Here is a 17,699-nt window from a genome sequence, read left to right on the forward strand (position 1 = left end):
GATCAAGTGGAAGTTTATTTCCTCCAGCCCCACCACGTCCCCGCAGTCCTCCACAGTGTCGTGCAGCAGGCCTGGGGGGCAGGGGCGGCAGGGGATGCAGGGGATGTAATGGATGTCGAAAGTGGGGCAGGGTGCATGCGCGGCGTCGGCAGCGAGACCACCGGCAGGCAGCAGCCAGCCGTGGAGTGCCGTCAACGCGCCGCGCACCAGCCGCGCCGTGCGCCCGCGCGCGGGCTGCCCACACGCGGGCTGCCTGCGCCCTGCGCCCGCAACAAAGCCTCCCCGACCGCCCTGCCACCACCTTCTGTGTCTTCCGCCCCTGCCACCCCGCGGCAAGCCGCCCCCCGCTCCCCTCTTGCTCCCCATCCACCCTCTCCGCCCAACCCCTCACCCGCTACCAGGCTCTCATAGTCCATGCGCAGCTCCGCCAGTATGCGGGTCACCTCCACGGGGTGCGTGATGAAGGGCTCGCCGCTCTTGCGCCGCTGCCCCGAGTGTGCGTCGTACGCCAGGCTGAGCGCCTCCCGCACAGCCGTGGCCTCCGCCGCCGACAGGTAGCCCAGCAGCGGCAGCAGCCGCGTCTCCCACAGGTAGTCCTCAGTCAGCTCCCCCTCCCGCAGCCGCTGGTAAAACTGCGGCGGCGGCGGCGGCGGCGGGGAGGCGGCACGCGGCGGGCGCAGGTGAGCACGCGGGCTTGCGGGCGCGCTGCTGGCATCAGAGGAATGCAGGCGGCACAGCAGGCAGGGGGCAGAGGAGAGCGCCAGGCAGGGGCACAAGCCATTGCAACGGGGCGGGTAGGTAGGATGACGGGAATGTGGGGTTGGCAGGGCGGTGGAAGCGCCCAGCCAGCCGCTGCCTGCCGAGTCGCCGCTGCTGCAGCCCACACGCTGTCCAGCTCACCGAGTAGTCTGCCACCTGCAGCGCCTGGCACGTGGTCGTGACCGCCAAGCCGCCGCCGCCGCTGCCTCTCCGCCGCGCCCGCCCGCGGCTGGCCACCTGCACAGCCGCGCACAGCGGCGCGTCAGGCACGCTGCACGTGTGCTCAGGGCCCCGGGCAGGCCCGCAATCCCCAGTGCAAGTGTATGCCTGGCCCGAACGAGCCGCACCTGACGTGGGGGGGTGCCCAGGCTGCTGCCGCGCTGCCAGGCGGCGCCCGAGAAGGCCAGGGTGCGTCCCGGGCCTCGAGGGGAGGCCCTGACACGCTGCTGGGGCCCGTGGTCTGCGGCAGGGGAGGCGAGTGCAGTGAGTGGCTTGCTCCCCTCTCCCCGCCCCCTTCTAGCCCCGCCATTGCGCCAGACCCACCTGCACCGCATGCCACGCTGGGTCCAGCGGCGGCATGGCTGAGCAGCCGGTCCAGCAGGAGGCTCCCCATAGGGGGTGCACAGCCCCTCTCGCGGTCACCGCTGGCCCACGCCCAGTGCCATGGAAGCTATGTATGCTCCGATTGCACTCCTCCCCAGTCCGTCACCCCACTGGGCAGGGCTCTGCAACCGGCGGGGAATTCACCAGCCTCTAGCTGCCGGCGGACAGGATCAAGACGATTTAGGCAGAGGACACGGAAGGGGGATAGGATGGGTGGCAGGAGCGGCACGGCCCACGTGTGTGGCGGGAGCCAGCAGGGCGCCGCCTGGCCGCATGTGGGCTGGGGCGAGAATGGAGTGCCCGACAGCCAGCAGCCATTCTTTGACAGGCCCACCTAAAAACTCAGGTGACACCTGCTAACTCACGTTCAGGAATCAGGTGTGAACTGTGCATAACTTGCATTCTGGCGCCGGCCGTTTGCCGCCGCTGCCCTAGGCCTCGGTTTTACCCTGCCCGCTTATTTTTTCTATGCCGCTAGTATGGGTTAAATAACCATGGTTAGCATACTTGGTTATTTCACCGTTAGACAAAACAGTAACCCACCCCAAACCCCGCTAACCCATACTATGCCATATGTATGCGTTAGAGCGGCGCGTTAGAGTGGCGCTGGCGGCATGAAATGCAGGCAGCATGTTCCAGTTTATGGTGCTAGATGCGTTTCCCATTGACAATTGCACCCTGGGAGCTCTGAAGCATGTATGGGGATTTTTTCTACTCCCTCCAGGCTTAGAGTGACCCCGATTGGCGCGTGCGCTGTCCCCAAGCCGCCGTTACTATACCGTCCCCGCCCGCGGTTACTATGCCGTACGAACCCTCTCCCAAAGCGTTGTAACCACCCTCAAAATTCTTCTGTGCCTTCTGCTAACGTAGCATACTAACCCGTATGGTTACACCCAGGCCTACGCTGCCCTGTGCTGAGCGCCAATTCGCGTGCATGATACAAGGGCAGAACAACTGGAAGGAATATGGGGATAGTGGAAGGAATGGAGATAGGATAGGGGGGCAGGCATCTCAACCCCTATCCTATCTCCGTTCTGCCGGACTCTTATCTCCGAGTCCGGGAGCGAAGCAGTAGTAGCGGGGCCAGCGGCCAAGAGCCAGCAAGGCGTAATAGCAGGGCCGGCGGCCACAGAGGCACAGGATGTATGGTACACAGTGACACCCGGGCAGAGCAGGGGTAGAAGGGGCAAGGGCGAGGTTGCATGGCGTTTCAACGGGCGGAAACAGACAGAGCGGCTGATAGATAGGGATGGGGGCAGGCAGGGAGAGGGAAGTGTACAGGGGGCGGCACAGGAGCAAGGCATGCAGGGGGCAGCGTGCAGCGACAGGCGGGGGCAGGCAGGGAGCGGCGAGCGCGTGCGCTGGGGGCGCACAACGCACTCTAGCGGGGCCAACCGGGTGCCGAGTGACCAACTAGCAAACAGGTGGCAATCAACCAGCCATACCATGGCACTCATGCACCCATGTATCTGGCATTTCTCCAGCAAAGCTCAGGAGGCTCAGGCGAGGACACGGGGCCAGCCGCCCAGCCGCCGGCCGCCCTCAGGTCTCGACGCCATCACGGCAACAGCGGCGTGCTGCCTCGCGCCTCGCCTCAGATCTTGACCTTGTCCCGGCTCAGCACCACATAGTCGCCGTCGGCCAGCGGCGTCTCCTCCGGCACCAGCCGGTTGTTGACGTTGACCAACAGCGGGCGCTGGCGGGGAGAGGCGGCGGCCAGCGCGTTGTTGGCGTCCCCCATAGTGGGGGCGGCGGCGGCGGCGGCAGAGGGCGTGGGGCCTGCTGCTGGCTGGATCTGGATCAGGCCCAGGTCTCGAATGACGGTGCCTGCAGGGAGAGACAGGGGGCAGGAGGCACGGGTGGTGGGGAGGCGGCGCGCCCGGGATTGGCGGTGCAGGAGGGCACGCCCACGAGAGCTGTGCCTGCGAAGGCAGACCCCCACCCCCCACCCACCCCCTGGCCACACCTGCCGTCGTGCCGCGGGGCACCCGCAGGATGCGCCCCCCCGGCCAGATGAGCACCATGACGTCCGCCCCCGCGCCGTCCGCGCCCTGCACCTGCGGCGCCAGCTGCCGCTCGGTCCAAGCCGCGATGGCGGCGGCGTCGTTGCCGGCGGCGGCCTCCTGGGCCAGCGCAGACTCCGCCGCGATGCTGGCCCCCAGCTCCCGCCCCCACTCCAGCATCGAGCGCAGCAGGGGGATCTGCGTTGGGGGTGGGCGGGTGCAGCATGCCAGGCACGAGACGCTGTGAGAGGGGAGGGCATTGTGTGCCTGGGGAAGGGCAGGGGCATGCCTTGGGAAGGGCAGGGGCATGCCTGGAAAACAAATACAGGCCCCACAAACTGCCGAGGAGGTCAGCTCTGAAGCCAGACCAGAGCAAGGCCGAAGCCGGCGCACAGCGCGCGGCAGGGCATGGCAGGGCGAGCGCAAACGGGATGGCCGGGCGTTGTAGCCGCCAGCCAGGCGCCCTCCCTGGTGGCTCCCAGCCAGCTCACCCGATTGTTCATGTAATCCATCTCGCCCTCCACGCTGCTCTGGCTGCGAATGTGCTCGGGCGCGGGCCCCGCGCCCCCGCCGCCCGCAGCGCCCTCGCTACCGGCGGCGCCCGCGACGGCCGCCGCGGCGGAGCCGCTGAGGCTGCTGGCGTCGGCTGCGGAAGCCGCCTCCTCCTCTTCTTCCAGGGTCAGTGGGACCACCACGGTGGGCAGCTTGTGGCCGAACCGGTCGATGCGGTGGTACTTGCCGTCTGCAGGGATGGGGAGCAGCGGCAGCAAGGGCGGCAAGGCACGGCAAGGCACGGCAGGGAGGGGTGAGGGAGTGCCTCCAGGGCCCAGCGATGTGCATGCAGAAGCATGCCTGGGCTGAGGAGGACCACCCAAACCGCTCTCTCTCTCTCTCTCTCTCTTACACACACACACACACACACACACACACACACACACACACACACACACGTGCACCGCCTCACCGCTGCACAGGGTGAAGAGCTCCATGGCGGCGGTCATGTCTCCCTGGGAGGGCTGGAAGTAGCCGCGCTCCTCCACGTACCGCAGCAACGCCCTGCGGTACAGGCATGGCACAGCAGGGCAGCGGTGCATCGACACGAAAGGCGGTACAGGATGCGCAGGCGGGCTGGAGGTGTGGGTGCCAGTAGGACAGGGCATATAGGTTTGCAGCTGCTGTGTGGCTCAGGTCAACGTGGCGCGAGTGCCTCCGCCACCGCCGCAGCAAGGAGAAGAAGAAAGTATGCAGAGAGGCAGGGCGCCGGCCGCCGGCCACAGGCTGCGCCCCCTGGTACTGCCCACCTGTACCGCTCTGCGGGCGCCGGCCGCGCGTCGGGCACGGCCCGCTGCTCCTGAGACACAGCGCAGAGCAGGCGCCGCCCCCCAAACTCAGACGCCACCACCACGCCGTCGCGCAAGCGGCCGCCTGCGGGCAGAAGCGAAGCGGGGCGGGCAGCAGCGTGGTGGGCCGTGGTGGGGCCGGAGGGCTTGGGCAGCGGCGGGGTGTGCGGCTGCGGCCAGCGGTTGGGAGAGCGAGGGAAAGCAAGGCGGTGGGCAGGGCGCCCAATGCGCACCTGGCCCTATGTGCAGCATGGGGTGGCCGGCTGCGATGCCCGCATCTCCATCCTCATCATCAACACTGCCGCTGGTGGTGGCGCTGCCAGAGCTGGTGCTGGCGCTGCTGGGGGCCGGTAGGCTAGGTGCCGCGGGGCCGGGCAGCTGTACCGCAGGTACCGCCGGCTTCTCCTTGTACGCCCAGTGCGCCGCCTTGCCTGCGGGGAGGCAGGAGCGGAGGGCGCGTGTCCGCGTCAGCGCTCACATCTGGTGCCGCCGCCAGCATCCCCCTCCCAGCCACGGCAGAATACTCCCTCCCAGCCGCGGCCGCCACCATGCTCGCACACACGCGAGCACACACATGCATGCATACGTATACACACGTATGACGCACACACACACACACACACACACACGAGCGGCCCGCGGCACGGCGCACCATACTCTGCGTCCGAGTGCATGCTACTGGTGCGCATCTGGACCTCCATGGGCACGCCCCCCGGCCCAATCACCGCCGTGTGCAGGCTCTGGTAGCCAGAAGGCTGCGGCCAGGGGCGCGCGGGGCAGGCGGCGGGCGCGCGGCAGTGAGCACGCGGAGGGGGCAGAGCGCCGGGCGAAGCAGCTGGCCGGCGGCCCGCTGCCACGCTTCTCACCGCCCTGTTTGAGCTGGTGCAGCCTGCCGCCGCTAGTGGACACATCCCAGGGCCCAAGCAAAAGGCAACCAAAGGGAGCCCCAAGACAGCGCAGGCAGCAGGCAGGCCAGCAGGCAGGCGCAGCAGGCAGGTCCCCACCTTAGGCTGCGCTATATAGTCATCTTCCTCCCCCGCCACACGCCGGAACAGGCGGTGCACAGCGGGCAGCAGCTTGTAGCAGGCAGCAATCGCCTCCGCCTGCCGCCTGCGGGCTCAGGGAAAGGCAGGGGCGGGCAGCAGGTGACGTGGCGCAGGTGGGCGGGGGGATGCTGGGGGCAGACGGAAGGCCGGGCGCAGGCAGCACAAGGTGCCACCAAGCGGCGCAGCGCCCGCTGCGGTCTGCGAATCAGCAAGCAAGGCCGCCGCCGCACCTGGTATCATCGCTGATCACCCCGCATCACCACAAGCACACACACGTGCACACACACACACACAACCAACACGCACACATGCGCACACCTGCCGCCGTCGTCGTCCACCACCACCCTCAGCGCCCGCGCGTCGTACACCTCTGACAGCGGTACCGCCTTGCGGGACATCTTGCGGAAGGTGGAGTACAGGGACTTGAGGCGGCCCTGCGCGGGAGGACGGCAAGGCAGGCCGGGAGGAGGGAGGGAGGGCGGCAACGGCGTGGGCAGCAGGAAGCAATGACCGCAAGGGAGGGAGGACAGCACAGGTGAGGGGCACAGGAAGCGCCGCGCCCCAGGGGTGCGGGTGGGGGGCGGCAGAGGCATCCAGGGGCGGCCGGGAGGGGGCCCGGCCGCGCCGCTTGGCGCCGCCTGGCGCTGGCGCGCCCGGCAGATCGGCAGCAGGCCATAGACAGAAGTCACAGGTGGGGAAGCCAGGCCAGAGGAGGCGCTTCCCCCGCCTACAACATCTGGCTCTGGACCGCTGCCGATCTGCCGGACGTGCCAGTGCAGGCGCTTCCGCCGCGCGTACTGTAAGGTTAAGGTGAAGTACCTCGACCATAAGGTGAAGTACCTCGACCCTAAGCGGCAGCAGCGATGCCGCCACCCGCGGCTCCCCAGGCGGGCCCACCGGCGCCGCCCACCTGCACCGACACCTCCAGCCCGCTGGCCAGGCTCTCGGTGCCAATCTCGCGCATCAGCAGCTGGGCGCACGCCTGCAGCACCTCCAGCCCGCGCAGCGCCCTGCGCAAAACAGAAAAACAGGGTGTGTGCGCAGAACGGGAGAACAGAGGCGAGTGTGTGGTTGGTGGCATGGAGGCACGGCAGGGCACGGCGGATGCTGCTCCACGCCGCCTGCTGCTGCTGCCGCAGGGGCCCCTGGCCGCAGAGGCCCCCGGCCGCCGCCTCACCCCGCCCCCGAGCGCAGCTTGGCAATGTTGAAGGTGGTGGCATCAAAGGGGAGCACTGTGTCAATCAGCAGCTTGGCCTGCAGGGGCGGGGCGGCGTGGGAGGGCAGGCAGAGGAGGTGTGATGCCAGGCAGGAGGGGAGGCAGCGGAAGGGCAGGTAAGGCGAAGCGTGAGGGTGCAGAGGTGCCGCGGGCGGCAGGGACAGAGAGGCAGGCTGGGAGGCGGGAGGCGCAGGCGCGCTTGCCTCGAGCTGCTGCGGCGTGAGCCAATCGAAATCGCCGCCGCTGCTGCTGCTGCTGCTGCTGCCGCCGCCGCTTCTGCTGCTGCCGCTGCTGCCGGGGCTGCCCGAGCGGGTGCTGGCAGCGGCGTGCGAGCCCTGGCGCTCGCGCAGCGCGGCCGCCGCGGCCGCCGCGGCCGCATCTGGGCCGGCGGGCGTGGCGCCTGAGAGGTCGCTGCCGGTGCTGCCGGGGCTTGCTGCGGAGGCGGCGGGGGAGGTGGGTGTGAGGTGCAAATCCACCCGGCACTCATACTCATCAGACAGGCAGGCGTCGAGGGAAGCAGCCTGCAGGGCATGGCCGGAGGCGGGGGTCGAGGCCGCAGGGTTGCAGGGCCAGGGCAGCAGGGGCAGGAGCGGTTCAGTGCGGTGCAAAAGAGGCGCATGGAGCCACCTCTCCCCGTGCCCCGGCAGGCTGAACGCAGCCCTCCGGCCACCCCAGCCACCCCTCCCTCCAAGCCCACCTGGTCGGGTATGGTGGGCACCCCCCACAGCTCATCCAGCTGGCGGCGCAGCGCGCGGTACTCCGCCGGCTGCAGTACCGCAAAGCACAGGTCCTCCAGCTCGCTCTGCGGTACAGAAGGGCGGTACATGTGGGCGGTGCGGGTGTGGAGCGGAGACGGCTCAGGGGGCCATGCAGGCGGGCGGGATTGAGGGCGGGATGATGGAAACCAAATTTGGGTGGCTGCGGTTGGAGCAGGCGAGGCTGCTGCTGCTGACGCACACAGGACAAGGCGTGCACCCCCGCACCCACCTTGACCGCAAACATGCCCAGCCGCTCGGCCAGCGAGCACCACACGCGCCGCGTCTCGCTGGCCACAGCCTGCTGCTTCTCGGGGGACAGCGCAAAGCTGCGGCAGCGGCAGAAGGGGAGGGGAGGAGAGGACAGGCGCGTGGGAGCCGGCCGTGAGCCGGATGCAGGGCGCGGGCCGGCAGGGGGGCGGCAGCGGGCCGGGCAGCAGTGCCACACATCCACGGCTTGGCCCCGCACACTACCGTCCCATCCCCTCGGTCTCTGCCTCGCACCACATCCCCGCCACCCCACCATCGCAGCCGCAGCCGCAGCCGCCGCCGCAGCAGCAGCAGTCCCACTCACACTGTGCGCATGTTGTGCAGGCGGTCTGCCAGCTTGATGGCGATGACCAGCGGCTCGCCCACCATCGTTAGAATCATGTTCCTGCAAGGACCGGGCAGGCAGCAGGCGACACACTGCGTGTGCTGGGGTGCAGCGGCGGCACAGCGGCAGCACAGGGCGGGCAGACGCCAGGCAGCTGCGCCCCATCCTCTTAGCAGCTGGCGCCCTCACACCCAGCAGCACAGGCGAGCCGCCAAGCCCCCGGGCCCTCCCTCTTTTCCTCCTGCCGCAAGCACACACACACACACACACACACACACACACCTCAGCTGCGCCTCCTCCTCCTTTGTGGGCTGCGCCGACTCCACCCGCAGGCGGCGCCGCACAATCTGGTTGGTGGTGGACAGCTGGGAGACCTTGGCCACCATGGAGGCCACCTGCGGGGTGGCATGGCGGTGTGTGTGTGTGTGTGTGTGTGTGTGTGTGTGTGTGTGTGTGTGTGTGTGTGTGTGTGTGCACGTGTGTGTGTGTGTGGATGGGCAGCAAAGAGAGGTGTGCGTGCAGGGGTACCCCGCCCGCGTGCCCCCACCCAGCGGCCCTCCACCCCGCCCACAGGCCGCCGCTTGCCACTCCAGCGGGGCACCGCGTGCAGCGCATGCCGCCCACCTGCTCCTCACACAGACACCTGCACCCCCCGCCTCCAGGCCCCACCCACAGACAGACACAGGGAGAAGGAAGGATGAAGCACAGGCGCGGCGCACCTGCGCCCCAAACAGCTCTTCCACCTCCCCTGCCTCCACCTCGGTGTCGTCCAGCACATCGTGAAGCAGCGCAGCCACCACCGCAGCCTCGGCCCTGCAGGCGAGGACGCCGGGAGGGCGCAGGCGGCAGGCCGGTGGGCGGGTGCGCACAGCATATTGTGGGGGGACGGGCAATCGCTGCGGGGGCCGCCACCACCAGCCTCGCAGCCACGGCAGCAGCACTAGCGGCAGCAGCGGCAGCGGCAGCGAGCGCAGCGGCAGCGGGGGGGCGCCCCCGCACCTCTCGTCCTCCTCAGTGGGTGACAGCAGGCCCTCCACGATCAGCGCCGTCTCCACGCAGTGGCTGACATAAGGGGTGCGCGTCTTGCGCACCTGGCCCCTGCACGCGGCGGCGGGAGGGGCGGCGACGAGGTCGATCAGGCGCTGCGGCGGGTGTCAAGCCAGCCAGCAAGCAGTAGCCCGCGTGCGCGCAGCAGGGCCGACCCATGCCACCGCCGGCCGGGCTCAAGGCCCCCGGCTGCCGCAGGCGCTTGCCTGTGTGCTCTCGCCGCAAACTCTGCGGCCTGCTGCACGATTGGCCGGCAGAAGAAGCGGCTGCCGCTGATGTCCACCCCGTGAAGCAGCAGCGGGTCCTGCGTTTGGCAGGGCGGGGCACGGTAAGGATGGGGGAGGGGCTTGCGCATGCAGCAGTGACGGCCGCGGCGGCGGCGGCTGTGGCAGCAGCGACATCACAGCGGGAGAGCCAGCGGCACCGGCAGCGCGGCGCTCCCACCTGCGCGGCGCGGCTGCTCTGGTAGAACACAAACGGCTCGATGCCCTCCCAGGTGGTGCGAGCCATGTAGTACAGCACGCCGCCCATGCTGGCTGCCAGGGTGAAGAGGGACGCCATGGTCATCCACGCCGCCTGGGCTGGCTGGTGCCCCAGCGCCGCCGCCGCCGGGTGCCCCATCAGCTGGGTGGCTGCCGCTTGGAGCAGGGTGGGGGGTGAGAGAGGGGCAGCACGCCGCCGGTCAGAGGCCAGGCGTGCAGGCTGCCGTGGCGTGCACGGCCAGGGAAGCGTGGCCGAAACAGGAAGCAGGCGGGGCCCGTACCGGGGGCCTGGCGCCACCTGCCGCCCACCTGCCGGCGCTGCAGGGCCCCCGCGAGGGCACAGGGCAGCGGCGGCCGCCCCCAGGTGCCCCCAGGGCATCCCGGCCCACCCGATCACGGCTGCAGGGGGAGCAGGCGAGCAGGCATCGCACCTGTGGCAAGCATGGCGGGCCACTGCCACTTCGCCAGGCTGCCGTTCAGGGCCGCTGCCAGCCTCCCGCTGGTGGCTGCTGTGAGTGGGGCATGGGTCAGGGTCGCCCGGGGCGCGACGGGGCGTCGTAGAACCCTACAGCCCGAGGGGGCGGGAGAGGGGAGTGGGCAGGGGCCCAGGCCCCGCAGGCCGCCGCTGGCCTGCTGCATGGAAGCAGGCTGGATGTTGGTGCGGTCTGGGGGTGCGAAGACTAAAGAGCTAGCGTTCCCCAATTGGGCACCCACGGCCAGCAGACTCCCCACCGCGCTCAGCGAAGCGCGAGGTGCACAGAAGCGACGGATCCAAAGCGCCGACACGCCTCCACCAGCACATGCGACGCCAACAGGGCGAGCGGGAAGCGGCGCCCAGGCTCAGCGCATGGCCGCCACATGCCTTGCTTAGGACATCCTGTCAGAGGTTCTTATTGTCCGTATGGTGATGTATGTCAGGAACTAGCTTGTGGCTGGCGCGTGCTCGCTGCGGGATCACCAAAAGCAAGCCTTCCCACTTTGTGGCAGTCTGCTGCCGTCAGCGCCCTGCCCTCTGAATCAGAGGTGCATAAAAAAGCCTGGCGTCGTTACCCTGGAATGAAGAGAATCAGCAGGCATGCTGCACCAGGCATCCCTGCAGCGCCGCCACCACAGCCGCCATTCTGACCCCCAAAGGGTCTCCTCCCAGCTCGGCGACTGCCGCAGGAGCAGCTCCCGCGGCAGCGGCAGCCAGGCCCAGGCCCGCCAGCAGCTGGCCGCTGTGCAGGTCAGCCGCTGCAAGCTGCCTGGCCGCGGCGGCCACACGCTCTGCCGCCACCCGGATCGCCTGCATGTCTGCACTCTCCTGCATGCCTGGTGCTGGGTCTGCGGTGGAGGCCTGTGTCGCAGCAGCTGCCCCTCCAACTGGCGGCGCCTGCCTGCTGTAAGAGGTTTGTGGTGTCGGGCCGGCTGTCGCAGCAACAGCAGTGGCAGGCTGCGGCGGCATCTGCGATGCGCCGCCGCCTAGTATTGTGCCATGGTCAGCCACAGATGGTGGTGGCGGTGGTGCTGCGGTGCCTGTTGCGGCCAGTCTGCCGCCGCTTAACACTGCGCCAGCGCCACTAGGCACCTCAGCGGCTGGTGATACTCCATGGATGGGTGGCGGCGAAGCGGTAGCTGTAGCCCTCTCAGCTGGTGGCTGTGCAGCAGCAGGGGCGGCACCGCCTGCGGCCGCTGCCTGGGCCGCTCGCACCGCCAGGGCCTGTCGGTAGGCTTCCAGCTGGCGGCTGTAGCCGCTGCTACTGGTTCCACCGGGTGCCGGCGACACCGCTGCTCCTGGGTGCCATACACCGCTGGCCCCGGGCGGCTGCCGTGGCTGCAGCAGCCTATTGACGCGCATGGCGGCACCGCTGGCCGCTGCCTGGCGCTGGGCAGGGGCGGGCGGGGCTTCAGGCTGCAACTGCTGCGTGGGCTGCTGCTCCGCTTCCGGCAGGTCGCCCCAGCTGACATGCTTCACTCCATGTGCAGCTCTGGCATGTGTCGCCAGCGAGCCACTGGGGTCCGCCTCTGCTGCTGCTGCTGGTGCACCGTCACCATCTAGCGGGCCGCGGGGAGTGCCATACAGCCTGCCGCCTTGCATGCCGTCCCCACCCCCGCCAATGCCCGGCTGCGACTGCGACCGTAGAGGGCTGCCTGCACGGCCCGGGCCTGCCCAGTTGCCGGCGCTGCCCAGTGGGGCCATGGGCCCTGGCCGTGCCGCCAGCGGCGCGGCTGCGAAGGTCACGCTGCTGCTCGTCATGATGAAGGCACAGCCGAGTGAGGGGGCCTGTAGCCCTCCTTGCAATGAACTCACGTCGCCGTTGGCTCTAATTCCCTGGTCCCGAGTGTCGGAGAGCTGGTCAACGGGGGAAGGTGTCCCAACTCTCGTCCTGTGCAGGTGGATGCCGCTATGAATGCATGGGATGCTCTTAATGAGCCCCGCAAGCTTCGCTGTGGCGGTTTGAGCTCCCTGCGGTGCGTGCGTTGCCAGCTGAGCCTCTGGCGGCTGGGCAGCCTCTCCCGCTCAGGACATTGATTTCTTGCCCGTTCTCGAGTCTGCAGCTGGCTCCGGCGGCACCTGGGAGGCACCCTCGCCCGCTCACTGGGGCGCAGCGCGCTCATAGGTGCTTGTGCCGGGCGTGTGCGGTCCTGTTGCAGGCCGGGAACCCCCACCCAATCTGTTGGAATGGCAGAACCCCTCCTGCTGCCACCATGTGGCCATGCAGAGGTCCATCTCTCCCTGGCTGCCCCTCTGCAGGGTTTAAAGAGCGTCTTGGTGTTGAAACGAAGCGTGACACGTAGCAAGAAGTGCAGCAATGGTGCGCAAGCCACCGCTCTGCCGGCAGGCCGCACTCCGTTCCGCCACTGCTGCCGCCGCACTGCCTGCTGATGACAAGCTTGCTAACCTTCCCTGCCACCTCCTGCTGCCTGAATGCGCGCCAGGCGCCTACGCAGCCTGAGGTGCAGCACCTGGCGGAGGCACAGACGCCGGACCAGCTGGCAGCGCTCAAGGCGGCCCTGCAGCAGCTCAGCGAGCAGCTGGAGCAGGCCGGCGGGGCTGGCGGGGCTGCAGACCCAGAGGTAGGAGGGGCAGGGCGGCAGGCAGCGCGTGTGTGCTGCTGTCCCTCTATACACCGAGCGCTGCGCTCACCGCACCTGCTGCCGACTGCCGACTCCCCAACAAGGCTCGGCTTTGTTTTGGACGAGCGCCTATCGCTGCGTTTCTGCCGCAGGGCAAGGAGATTGTTGACATCCGGGAGGAGTGGAGCGAGGAGCTGCATGGTGGCGGTGTGGACCTCATGGGGAGCGGCGCGGCCAGCGGCGGCCGTGCGCAGCTGGGTGCCGGAGCAGCTGGGCAGCTGGATGAGGAGGGCGGGGATGATGACGTGGCATCGGAGGCGAGCGCTGAGTCAGCAGATTCGTTCGAGGTGCTCATGCAGCGCATGGAGGCGCTGGAGCTGGATGAGGAGCAGTGGCGGCAGCAGCGGGTCCAGCAGGCTGCAGCAGCGGCGGCGGGAGCAGCACCTGCGGCACAGGGGCCATCCGCTGCAGCTGCGACGCCTGCCTCTGGCAGCGGCGGCGGCAAGAAGAAGGCGGCAGGCGGCGGCTTCAGGCCGGGGTTCTTGCTGGGCAAGCGGCTGGAAGATCCCGCTGCCTCTGGCCAGCCTGCTGCGGGCCCTCGGCGGCAGCAGCAGCAGCAGCAGCAGGGAGCACATGGGGGCGATCCGCAGGAGGAGCAGCGGCAGCAGGAGGCCGCGGCTCGTAGAGAGGCGGCCTTCACAGGGAGGGTGGTGGAGCGGCCTGCAGCGGGGGAAGCAGGGCCGCCACCAACCCAAGCCTCGCCTGGTGCAGCAGCGGCGACGGGCGGGCAGGACCGGCAGCCGCAGCCTGCGCCACAGCAGGAGCCGCCGCAGGCGCAGCGAGTGTCCAGATTCAAGCTGCGGCGGCAGGGGTTCGCAGAGGGCTGAGGCGGGTGGAGGGCTGAGTCTCGCCCTTGCGGCGGCCTGGCTGGCTCCACCGCCTGTCTTGCTGTCGCTCTCGGCTAAGCCTCAAGTTGTAAGAACCCTGCACAAAGCCCTTCGTGGCAGATGGCGGTGGCGGACAGGCGGTGGACAGGCTGGCGGGCGCTGGTGGTAATGCCAGTTGTTCAGCACGCCGTTCGGCAGGCGCATTTGACCAACGAGGCAAACCTCGGGGTTCTGCTGGCACAAAGACAGCACCTGCAGCTGTAGCTGTTGCCGCTCGCCAGCACCTGACAAAAAATTTCAATTGATTAATTGGAAAGATTCGAGCAGATCGACGTCGATCTGATGGCGGGCCATCGGCTGATCAGAGGCCTCTCGGGCATGGACTACGGCAGCAGGAGTAGCTGGGGCGCCTCCCTCGGCGCTCCAACCATGCGCGTGCTAACTGTAGTCAGCCCCCGGGCGTCACCCGCTGCCACCCGCACACGGCCCCGGCAGCTGGTGGGCCCGCTGGGGGTGGCTCTGCTGACCTTGGTGCTCCTTAGTTGGGGAGACGGCCGCCGCCCTTTCCCGCCACAGGATAGGCGAGGCTTGCTGAGCGGCTCTGGAGGCAGCCAGGTGCGTTGGATCGCAATGCAGGACATGCTGGGATCGCCGCAAGCCGCTGGGCACCGGGGTTCAACTCCCCGCCGCAGGTATGCGCCGCCGCCTGCGCATGTCATGCCACACCTGCGCGCGTCATCCACCCACGGCATGCAGGAGGGTGATGGCGTGCTGAGCCAGCAGCAGCAGGGCAGGCCACTGCCTTGGCGACGTGCCAGCGGAACTCCCCTCCGCACAGGGGGTCCGTTGCTGGCGGGTGCCGCCCGCCAGTCGGTGGTTCCGCTGGCACAGCGGTGTGCCGTGTTCAACAATGTGGCGCATCACATGGACGTGGCTGCAGGCCTTGCCTGGGCCTTCCAGGTGGGTGCTGGGTGCTGGCTGGGCAGGGCTTGTTCCCCCGAAATGTGGCAGACACATGTTTTGGACCCCCGGCCAGCCGCCGTCTGGTACTTGGATGCAGCCCGAACGCGTGTGCATGCACTGCGCGCAGGAGGCAGGCTGCCAGGTGACCTGCTACTTTCACAAGGGGACCCGACGCCTGCAGGCAAGCTCTCGCTGCTGCTGGGGCAGGCCGGCTGCTGTCGCCGAGGCAGCGGGAAGCCAACGCTGCCGCCGTGCTGCAGGGCGCCCTCTCAGTCCCCACCTCTTTGTATCATGCTTCCTGCTGCAGGATGTGATGGCAGAGTGGTACCTGGGCGACTACGGCACACCTTCCTCCCTGCTGGAGACTGCCGACCAGGTGTGTGGGGCCGCGGTGCTGCTCTCACCCCCTGTGGGCGGGTGTCGTGTGGGCCCCATCATTCAGGCGCTCAGCCGCCTGGCTGCCCTCTCTGCTGCAGTTTGATGTGGTGGCCATGGCCACCTTCCCAGAGGAGGGCCCCGGCATGCCGCTGCAGCGGCAGCTAGTGGAGCGCGCCGCGCCGCCGCACCAGCGCTTGCTCTTGGGAGTGCACAACCCCGTCCAGCTGCTGGCATCCGCGCAGTGGCTGCCGGAGATGCTTCTGAAGCAAGTGCTGGCACAGCCGGCGCAGGCGCAGGTGGCGCCAGCAGCAGGGAGCGGCCCTCCTGCCAACGACGGCCGCACGGCAGCCACCCTGCCGCCGCAGGTGCAGCTGGTAGCGCTGTCCCCCAACGTGGCAGCTTACACCCGCTCGCTGCTGGAGGCCTGGGCAGGCGGCATGCGCCCCGGCCCCACACCAATCCTCGATGTGCCATGGCTGCCTCCGCTGGTGCCCTGGAGCCACTCTCCTGCAGCCGGCGGCAGCAGCGATGGGGATGGAAGCCGTGAGGGTGGCCAGCGCGGCATCAGCAGCAGCTCCGAGCACGGCGGCAGCAGTAGTAGCAGCAGCGGGAAAGACGGTGCCTACCGCCACCTGTGCATCCAGGTGGGCTGCCCTGCCACTAGGAACAGCCAGCTGGGCTGCCTGCATGCCAGCTGCCACTCCCAATCGTACCACCTGGATCCCCATTTCTTTCTCCTGCAGGGCAGCATCCACCCCACCCGCCGCGACTACGCCGCCGCCTTTGCCGCCGCCTCGCACCCCGCGGTGTTGGCTCAGCTGGCACGCGGCAACGAGTCGCTGCTGCTGGTGGGCGGGCTGAGGCGGGAGGAGCCTGTGCCGCCCATCCCAGATGCCCTCCGCCCCTTTGTGCGCGTCATTCGCAATCTGAAATACAAGGCAAGCTCCGGGGCGCGGGGCTTGTATTGGAACTGGCAGCCTGTGTGCGGGCGTAGCTGCCTCCCTCCGGGCTCCCAGCTCTTGGCTGGTGCCGAGCGGCTCAGCCCACGCGGCGGCTAGGCTGGGCCTTTTGACAAGTGGCGCGCCCCATTCTGAGGCTGAGTGTTTTGCTCCCGCAGGAGTATTATGACACACTGTCCCGCTGCCGCGCCATCCTCACCGCATTTCCAGACACGGGTGAGTGCTGCTGGAACGGGGCGACAACCCAGCCCTTGCCGCTCATGCCCCACTGCTTGCCTCAGCCTAGTGAACACAGCTGCATTCTCCCCTGTATGGCTGCTGCTGACCTTACGCCTCCCGCTTCACCCTTTCCCTGTTGCAGACGCATACCTCGTAAACAAGTCGAGCAGCACGCTGGCGGCCGCAATTACTGTGGGCGTGCCTCTGGTGGCTGAGGAGCGGTGAGCTCAGCGTCACATCGATGCCCCGCATGCACCTGCTGTCGTCTGGCATGGGTATAGGGTTCAGTGCTGTGCCTGCGGGAGCAGGGCCGCCTGCGGCAGAGTTGGCTCTGCTGGGCTGGAAAGCGATCTGTGCCGCCTGGCCAGCTTCTGTTTTGGTAAAACCCTCACACAAACGGGTCCACCTCCGCTCGCACCTCTCCACCTGCCTGCCCACCTTCCCCACCCGGCCTGCAGAGTGTTCGTCGCCTACTCCTATCTTCAGCAGCAGGCGGCATTTGCCTATGACTCGCCACCAGGGGCGGCGGAGCACTACCCTGCCGCCGAGGCGGCAGCAGCCGCGGCCGGCATTGTGGCCGCACAAACGCCGCAGGCTCGCCTGGCAAGGCGCGCACTGCGGGGGGGTGACGACGCCATCGCGGAGCTGCCAGCAGGAGACGTGGAGGCAGCGGAGGCAGCGGAGGATGGGGAGCAGGCACAAGATGAGCATTTGAATGAGGAGGAGGAACGCGACCAGCAGCAGCAGCAGCAGCAGCAGCGCTCCTGGCTGTCGCCATGGCAGCAGCAACCCGAGAACGAGCAGCCAGAGCAGGAGGCGGGGCAGCCGGAGGCGGGCAGCTACTCGGCGGCGCTGCTGCGCGCTTTCGAGCCGGGCGCGGCAGCGGCAGCGCACGAGGCGGCGCGCAGCCTGAAGGTGGAGCTGATGCAGCAGAATGTGGAGGTGGCACGGCAGTTCCTGCTTGGAGCAGCTGCCAGGGCGGCGGCGGCGGCGCTCGAGGCCACAGCAAGGGCAGGGACGGGGTGATGCCGGGGCGGGATGCTCAGACGGTTGAGTTGTGTACATTAATACAGCGTTGCCTCACAACTTCGTTGATTGCACATCAATTGCAACTTGGAGCTCTGACTGAAATGAAGGAAGAGTTTTCGAGGGCGTCCCGGCACCGCTGCAGGGTGCTCTGCAGTGAGTGGTCGGCTTGATGATCAAGCAGCGTTGGATTGATGCAGCGAGCAGGCGTTCTGCCCAGCTCACTGCTTTCAGGTGGACCCTGGTGGGGAGGGTCGATGGCGTGCCTGCGCACTGGTGCCGCTGCCAGGCTGTCGTCGCACCGCCGCATCTCCTTCCTGGGTCACCCATTTGTGGCGTTCTCCTTCTCCTTGTTCTTCACCAG

The 17,699-nt window shown here is 68.5% G+C and overlaps 3 protein-coding genes across 3 annotated transcripts in view; 1 reads left to right on the plus strand and 2 right to left on the minus strand.

Annotated features, from left to right (window-relative positions):
- The window catches only part of CHLNCDRAFT_59198 (hypothetical protein), a gene marked incomplete at its 5' end in the record, with an annotated part of 7,174 nt that extends 5,802 nt beyond the window's left edge, over positions 1 to 1,372 (minus strand). Inside the window, 5 exons of the mRNA XM_005843679.1 lie at positions 34 to 71; positions 392 to 632; positions 901 to 996; positions 1,107 to 1,219; positions 1,303 to 1,372. Coding sequence (XP_005843741.1) covers positions 34 to 71; positions 392 to 632; positions 901 to 996; positions 1,107 to 1,219; positions 1,303 to 1,372 — 558 coding nt within the window. The remainder of the gene's footprint in view (positions 1 to 33; positions 72 to 391; positions 633 to 900; positions 997 to 1,106; positions 1,220 to 1,302) is intronic.
- A 1,331-nt stretch (positions 1,373 to 2,703) lies between these two features.
- Positions 2,704 to 12,082, minus strand: CHLNCDRAFT_59199 (hypothetical protein; the record flags this gene model as incomplete). Its single annotated transcript, XM_005843680.1, has 22 exons — positions 2,704 to 3,189; positions 3,329 to 3,563; positions 3,857 to 4,107; positions 4,330 to 4,421; positions 4,667 to 4,790; positions 4,939 to 5,136; positions 5,358 to 5,460; positions 5,710 to 5,815; positions 6,070 to 6,185; positions 6,662 to 6,761; positions 6,929 to 7,488; positions 7,665 to 7,769; positions 7,955 to 8,051; positions 8,297 to 8,377; positions 8,600 to 8,712; positions 9,037 to 9,130; positions 9,317 to 9,415; positions 9,529 to 9,668; positions 9,809 to 9,996; positions 10,156 to 10,245; positions 10,278 to 10,479; positions 11,537 to 12,082. The coding sequence occupies 22 exons, from the start codon at positions 12,080 to 12,082 to the stop codon at positions 2,957 to 2,959; spliced, it is 3,873 nt and encodes a 1,290-aa protein (XP_005843742.1). The 3' UTR covers positions 2,704 to 2,956.
- A 2,632-nt stretch (positions 12,083 to 14,714) lies between these two features.
- On the plus strand, positions 14,715 to 17,335 carry CHLNCDRAFT_140093 (hypothetical protein; the record flags this gene model as incomplete). The annotated part of the gene is made up of 7 exons (XM_005843624.1): positions 14,715 to 14,750; positions 15,061 to 15,129; positions 15,230 to 15,775; positions 15,875 to 16,039; positions 16,249 to 16,306; positions 16,452 to 16,530; positions 16,768 to 17,335. The coding sequence occupies 7 exons, from the start codon at positions 14,715 to 14,717 to the stop codon at positions 17,333 to 17,335; spliced, it is 1,521 nt and encodes a 506-aa protein (XP_005843686.1).
- Positions 17,336 to 17,699: the final 364 nt, after the last annotated feature.

The sequence above is a fragment of the Chlorella variabilis genome, assembly GCF_000147415.1.
Source record: "Chlorella variabilis unplaced genomic scaffold CHLNCscaffold_28, whole genome shotgun sequence".
Taxonomy (NCBI): Eukaryota; Viridiplantae; Chlorophyta; class Trebouxiophyceae; order Chlorellales; family Chlorellaceae; genus Chlorella; species Chlorella variabilis.